At 38.3% G+C, this 7,039-nt stretch overlaps 1 protein-coding gene across 1 annotated transcript; it reads left to right on the plus strand.

Annotated features, from left to right (window-relative positions):
* The first annotated feature begins 322 nt into the window (after positions 1–322).
* On the plus strand, positions 323–1,267 carry LOC149279251 (olfactory receptor 5AR1-like). Its single transcript, XM_089501451.1, has one exon. It carries the CDS (start codon positions 323–325, stop codon positions 1,265–1,267), a length of 945 nt encoding a protein of 314 aa, XP_089357577.1.
* Positions 1,268–7,039: the final 5,772 nt, after the last annotated feature.

Raw genomic sequence — 7,039 nt, forward strand, 5'->3', positions numbered from 1 at the left:
AGTATGGAGATAGATTAATGCTGTTTTCTGCTATTTCCTTGTTTGTTTGTTTTTTGTTATTATCATCATTAGGATCTAATTTCATAAAATGTTACACATACCTGTTTAAAACAAACTAACCCTACTTTACAGAGAATTCAGTTCTTTTCCACACCCTTCAAGACTACAATGAAATACTTAAAACTACATAGGGGTATTTTGTTCTCTGTTAATGCTCTCCTACTCGCCTTCTTTGAGTCTGCATCTACTTGGCTGATACATTGAACCTGTGCTGAAGTTTGGTGTTTCTTCTGTAGAATTTGAATAATTAGTCTTTAAATAAATGTTTGGGGAAAATGAAACTTTGGTTACTGTTTTCTACTTTGAAGGACTAACAGACAACCCAAAGCTGGAGATTGCGCTCTTTGTTATCTTTTTGGTAGTCTACACCTTCACCGTGTTAGAGAACGGAGGGCTTATTTTCCTTATAGTTAATGAACCCGTTCTGCACACTCCCATGTACTTCTTCTTGAAACATCTTTCATTCATAGACATTTGTTACTCGTCTGTCATTATTCCGAGAACCATGTCTGATTTTCTCTCCACTGAAAAAGCCATCTCCTTTGTGGCTTGTGCCTTTCAAATGTATTTCTTTGCTGCCTTTGCTAACGTTGAGTGCCTCTTACTGGCTATAATGGCATACGACCGTTATGCGGCCATATGTAAACCACTACTTTATTACATCATAATGAGAAGAGAGGTGTGTATATTATTGACTGCTATGTGCTATGCCTGTGGTTTCTTCAGTTCTATGATCCATGCAGGAAACACCTTCACTCAGATCTACTGTAAATCTAATCGGATATCCCATTACCTTTGTGAACCACCCCCTGTCCTAAAGCTGTCTTGTTCTGATACATCGCATACAGAACTTGTGATTTTTGCCATTGTTGGAATAAATTCTTCTGCTTCAGTGATACTTGTTGTCATATCCTACATGTGCATATTCTTCAATATACTGGATATCAAATCTGCTCAAGGACGTCGAAAAGCTTTCGGAACATGCTCTTCTCACCTGTTTTCCATTGGGATTTTATTTGGGACCCTGCTCTACATGTACATGCGCCCAAACTCAAGTTACTTAAGATATCAGGACAAGGTGGTGTCTGTCTTTTACACGGTCATAATACCAATGCTTAATCCAATCATATATAGTATGAGGAATAAGGATGTACTGTTAGCCTTTCTAAAAGTTGGTAAATTGACATGTCGTAAAAACTATAGTTAAATCTACAGCCTTCCACCTACAGTTGTGTGAAAAAGAAAGTATACCCTCTTAGAATTCTATGGTTTTACAAACCAGGACATTATAACAATCATCTGTTCCTTAGCAGGTCTAAAAATTAGGTAAATACAACCTTAGATGATCAAGAACACAACATATTACACCGTGTCATAATTTAATCAACAAAAATAAAGCCAAAATGGAGAAGCCATGTGTGAAAGAAAATCAAAGGCAGTGCTCTTTTTCACACTACTGTAATATGCGTCCAAAACAATGAAATAGTCTGCGTAAATTATCATTGTATATTCACAATGTTAGGTATCCATGGAAATGTTAGAATTCCCTGTCTGGCCCCATAAAATTCTGATAATCCACGGCCTTCTAGCTCTCAAAATAGAGCAATTAATCATACCCTTCCCAAATATTATAAAATTTGGTCATTATGGCTGGACAGTGACGTTAGACCAATAAAGTGATAAATTAACTCACAATTATACACCTTAAAGGTTCAAGACAAACTATAAGTAGTGCTAACTCGGTTATGATGTTTATGTTTAAATGTTAGTACCTTAGTATGCAACAAGACAACCAAAAATTTACTCAACATGGCTCAGCAATGTTTGAATCTAAACATACAAAGTACATTTAAAATAACAGAGGAGTATAACACGAGATACGACATTCATAGATAAAATATATGGCTGCAAATATAATTGAATCTTAGTACTGCAAAAATGTGTAATATGTTAAAATCTCCATCCTGTATGTAACAAGTTGACCTATGCACCCAGACCCCCTGAAAAAAATCCAGGGAGGCTAAAGGTCAAAGTATGTTATTGGATGTTGGTGTACTTTATCATGTTTATACTTACCTCTGCAAAAAAAAAATCTCTTTAAAAAAAAAAAAAAAATTCTCTGTCTGACTACACTCAGCTATCCGTTACCCTAAAGAGCTTGAGTTCCTAATACATCCCCCCCCCCGAACATGGCTGTACAACACCAGTGCTCAGGGGCCACAAACAGGCCGGGAAGTCTGTGTAGCCTTGCCTGAATACGACTAGTTTTATGAACTTTTAATCATGCTTATGCTGGGATATCTAAAAAGTGTGGTCTGTTTGCGGCCCTTCGAGGAGCCCTACCCTAGACTCTGGGTTTTATGTGTTGGCTAATTAAGTTAATGTAAAATGTGTCACACCCTTAACTTTTGAGCTCATTTAAAAATGAAATACATTTTATCTAGAATGTTTTCTAGATAAACCATATGGATCATATCACAAAGGCTGGTATAGGTGCATTCAGAAGTACATATCAGTAAATATTATACATTTCTGAATATGGGCTGTGTACTAGGTCTGGGGGCTAATTAATTTAAGGGAAACAGATGGGGGCTTTATTGATGTCAAAACAGTATTTTTTATGTAAAATTACTATAACCATGTTATGACACATAGTGGAATTGCAATAAATGAAATAAATGTCTGCCTTCCCAGAGTGTTGTAAGCATTGTGCAGCATGTGTGGTATTGTGCCACCTGCTGTCCAGAAAGAGGAAGTGCCATTACAAAAATATGTAATCTTTTGACCATTGATGTGGAGAGGGGGTAGATAGTGAGGGGGTAGAAGAGGGGAAGAGATTGTGAGAAAAGGGGGTGGTAAGAATCTTAAATTGTGTGAATGGGTGAAAGAATTAATTAATGTATGGATACATTTTGTGAATGAGTGAGATAATTAATGAATTAATGTGTGGATAATTTGTGTGAATTAATTAGAGAACAAATTAATTTGTGGATGAATTGTGAGAATGCATTAATGAATTGTGTAAATGACAGAGTGAATGAGTGAGTGACTGTATAAGTGTTTTGAGTGTATCATAGATGTATAAGTGATTTGGGGAAAGGCAAAGATGGCACAAGCAGGGTATTTTGAGCTTTGGGGACCAAGATGGCACGGGCAGGGTGTTTGTGGGACAAAGATGGCACAGGCAGGATGTTTATGGGACAAAGATGGCACTGGGTGGGCTGTTTGGGGACAAAGATGTCTTATGCTGGGCTGTTTGGGGACGAAGATATCTTACACAGGGCTATTTGGGGACAAAGATGTCTTACGCTGAGCTGTTTGGAGACAAAGATGTTTTACGCATGGCTGTTTGGGGACAAAGATGTCTTAGGCTGGGCTGTTTGGGAACAAAAATGGCTCAGGCTGGGCTGTAATTTGTGTGTGTAATCTGGGTGCTGGTCAAGTTCTATGTGGACACTAGTGCTGGCCTTTGGGTGTGCAACCTGTGATCTATGCCTGTAATTTAGTTTTTTTTTGAATCTATACATTTATTGCTGAGTTTATATGTGATTTCCAGCTGATCTATACCTGCAAAGCTGAATTTGTGTGTTATTCTGTTGATTTATATCTGCTGTGCTCTGTTTCCATACATTATTTATGTATACCTGCAAATACAGGGTTTGTATATCTTATGTAGTTGATCTATACCTGCAGTGCTGTTTCCGTGTGTTGTTTATTTGATCTATATCTTCAGTGCTGAGTTTGCATGTGATCCCCAGTTGATCTATACCTGAAAAGCTGGGTTTGTGTGTTATTCTGTTGGACTATATCTGCAATGCTATACATGCAAGTGTAATGTTGATTATTTGATCTATACCTGAACTACAGGGAGGAAAGAAAAGAGAGGTGTGGCTTAGTGAATGAGGGGACAAAGGGACTCTTTTTTTTTTGGTGTGGGAGCGGAGGGAGTGATTGCATGCTATGGTGCGTGGGGGTGCACAGGAAATAATTGCCTAGGGTCCATTTTTTTAATATTTAAAGGAAAAATGTTTTTGTTACTGTTAGCTGTTTTTTCCCCGATATTTAATGTATTTAAGGTACATTATTGTTACCAGTGTTTCCAGTTATATTTTATTGTACTTGTTTGCACTTGCACATAAATAATCTCTAATTAAAACTAGGTTGTTTGTTACAAGATTATTTCCCTTCTTTCACCTAGCAAATATGTTGATGAGAAAAACAATGATGGCATTAAATTAATGCTAAATCTTATATTTGTTATGGAAGGGATGGGGATGGCAATGGGATCTTCAAGTCTACAACCTCCAACCACCATGACTAAAAGTAGCAAATGCCTTAGAAGCATGGCAAAAAGGCCAAGCAGATGTATGGTGTGTCATCCTCATCAGCTGGTTGCTGTGTCCCTGAACAATCTAATCTTTAGAAAGAGGATGTCCCATGGCTGCCTCCAAATGTGACCGAACCAGGATTTAATCTTTTAGGTCATCTGAGGTATGTTCTCTGTGCACGACTGGAGCTCTACTGCTTCCCAGTGGTCTTCGGGTTCTGAAACATCGGTTTTAGCTGTGAAAACCCACCCAGAACTGAAATATTGTACAAAATTGTCCACATTTATACAGTTTGAGTAAATGTTATCAACAAAACAAATACGATTAGCATGTAAATGAGAATTAGAATTGTGGGAGCTGGACAGGACAACAAATATACACACAATAATAACCAACAGGATATGTGCCTACTGCTTACAGATCATGTTCCTCTAAACCCTCATCAAAGCTGCCTTAGAGTCCTTATGACTTGTATGGATTCTTATTGTCGTGTGAAATGGTGACAGGACATAGTGATCCAACGCGCGAAAAGAAACAGCACATAGACACCATATCCAGCCACCATTTTATGCAACAACAAGGATGCGTAAAAGATGTAAGAAAGCCAAGGAAGACTGAAGCAGAATGTTCTAGAACTGTTCTATTTTTTGTAGGGTAGTCGTTTGAAGCCATAACGCTTTTGAAGAATGTTATCTTTCATTGCACAAACTATAAAGATTGAGCATTGTATTTGTAAACCTACTTCAGGAAAGAAAGATGATATTCAACTGTACTTCAATGCATGAGGATGAATGAATATCTGAATGAGGGAATATTTGTGAATGAGTGAATGAATATGTGTGTTATAGCATGGATGTGTAAGTTGGGAGAAGCATGGCACAGGGAGGCTGTTTGGGGAAACACGGCAAGTCCTATGCTTTCAGTGTGGGTGCTAGGCAGGTCCTGAGGATGCAATCTGGGCTAACATACTTAAGGGGGGCTGGATGGGTGACATAAATACACATGGTGGGGATGGCTAGGGGCAATAGGCAAGGGGAGGCTGGCTGGGGGCATCACATACATCAATACTAAAGGGGGGCTGGGTGGTGGGATAAATACACAATGTGGAGCTGGCTGGGGGCAATACACAAGGGTGTGGGGGACAATGGGGCATTAATTCACAAGGGGGGCTGGTAGGTGGTATCACATCAATACTTAAGGGGAGTTGGGTGTTGGGATAAATATACAACGTGGAGCTAATTTTTAAGTTGATAATTCTGTATGGCCCGCGAATTATATTATAAATATCCAAATGGCCTTGGTAGAAAAAAGGTTCCCCACCCCTGATTTAAATAAACAAGAACAGAGGTCACTGTGTTCCTGAATTTTGCGACTGGTAGAGAAACACCAAACAGGGTTTATCACCGTGGTCTTACTGAAGAAGGACTGAGGAGTGTTGGGTGGTGAGTAAGAAAAGACTGATGATGATGAAGTGAACAAATATATATATAACAGAATATATCCTGTAAAATATGATTCTACTGACACTCGTTGAAGTAAAATTAGTGTAGTGTAGTCATATGTACTTGTAATACATATGTATAATTTGCATTGCAGCTCCCCACCCGTTATTATGACATCCAGGTAGAAGCAGTGGTAAAAAAAAGCTATGTCAGCTTCAAAAGCTCAGACTACACCTCATCATCATCATCCAACTAGCCCAAAGCAAGTCTTTTAACACGAGGAAAGAATGTTTCTGAAGAATCCAGCAAATGTGCCTGCCGTGGTGGTGAACACCCTCACGTTGTCATCGCCGTCATCATCACTTTCAATGTTATCGTTGCCAATACCTCCACCAACATTACTAGTGCCTGCTTCTTTTATGACAACAAGAAATGCTGCAGCCCAAAATGTGGGCCATTGATACCCTTTTTGTGTGTAGCCATAACACAGACGATATCACTGTCACTGCCCTTTGGCGATCCTTTATCCTCGTGTGGACAGAATGGTGAGCTTTTAATTTGTTTTCTTTGTCTTTGCACAGGCTGATAGGACTAAGCTTACGTTTACGATGTTCAATTCTTGCAATTTCCAACCAGGCTTGGTTCTTATTCGTTAATTCTTTCTTTTATGGGACTCATAGGAAGGATGGGAGAGGCTACTTCAGACTGCTCTGGTGCCTACATGAAGTATCGCTTACAATAGAAGTCTTCAAATGACGTACTGTGGCAACCAGAAAAAAATACATAAATATTACAGGTATTAAAGTGGACATTCTTGCAGAGATAGTAATTTGAATTGGTCTGTGGACCTTCTCGTTTGAGGACTTATTTGAATGACACGTTCTGAGATAATAGTACAAAATTTGGTAAATTCATTTTTTTAAAAGATTATAAAAGAAACAAATGAACGATAGATCACGCGGCTGTTGGCTGTTTTGTTTTTTTTGTTGTTTTTTTTTAATGTGTATTTGGTCCAGTTAATTTATTGTGTAATCTGTAAGATTTACAAAACAAAACATTCAAGACAAGAGAAACACAGTACATTATAGAATCACTTCTTATCAGACAATAGGGAGGTGGCTTCAGTGGGATCAGAGAGGACTGAAGTTAAATTAGAGGAAGAAGATTTGTGAAATCCTCTTTCCTGGAAAACGTATATAATTACAGGAC

The sequence above is a fragment of the Sceloporus occidentalis genome, unplaced genomic scaffold (genome assembly GCF_023333645.1).
Source record: "Sceloporus occidentalis isolate IW3139 unplaced genomic scaffold, rSceOcc1.0.p SCAF_174, whole genome shotgun sequence".
Taxonomy (NCBI): Eukaryota; Metazoa; Chordata; class Lepidosauria; order Squamata; family Phrynosomatidae; genus Sceloporus; species Sceloporus occidentalis.

Coding starts and splice junctions, on each gene's coding strand:
- LOC149279251 (XM_089501451.1), top strand. CDS start 323: ATGTTTGGGGAAAATGAAACTTTGGTTACTGTTTTCTACTTTGAAGGA.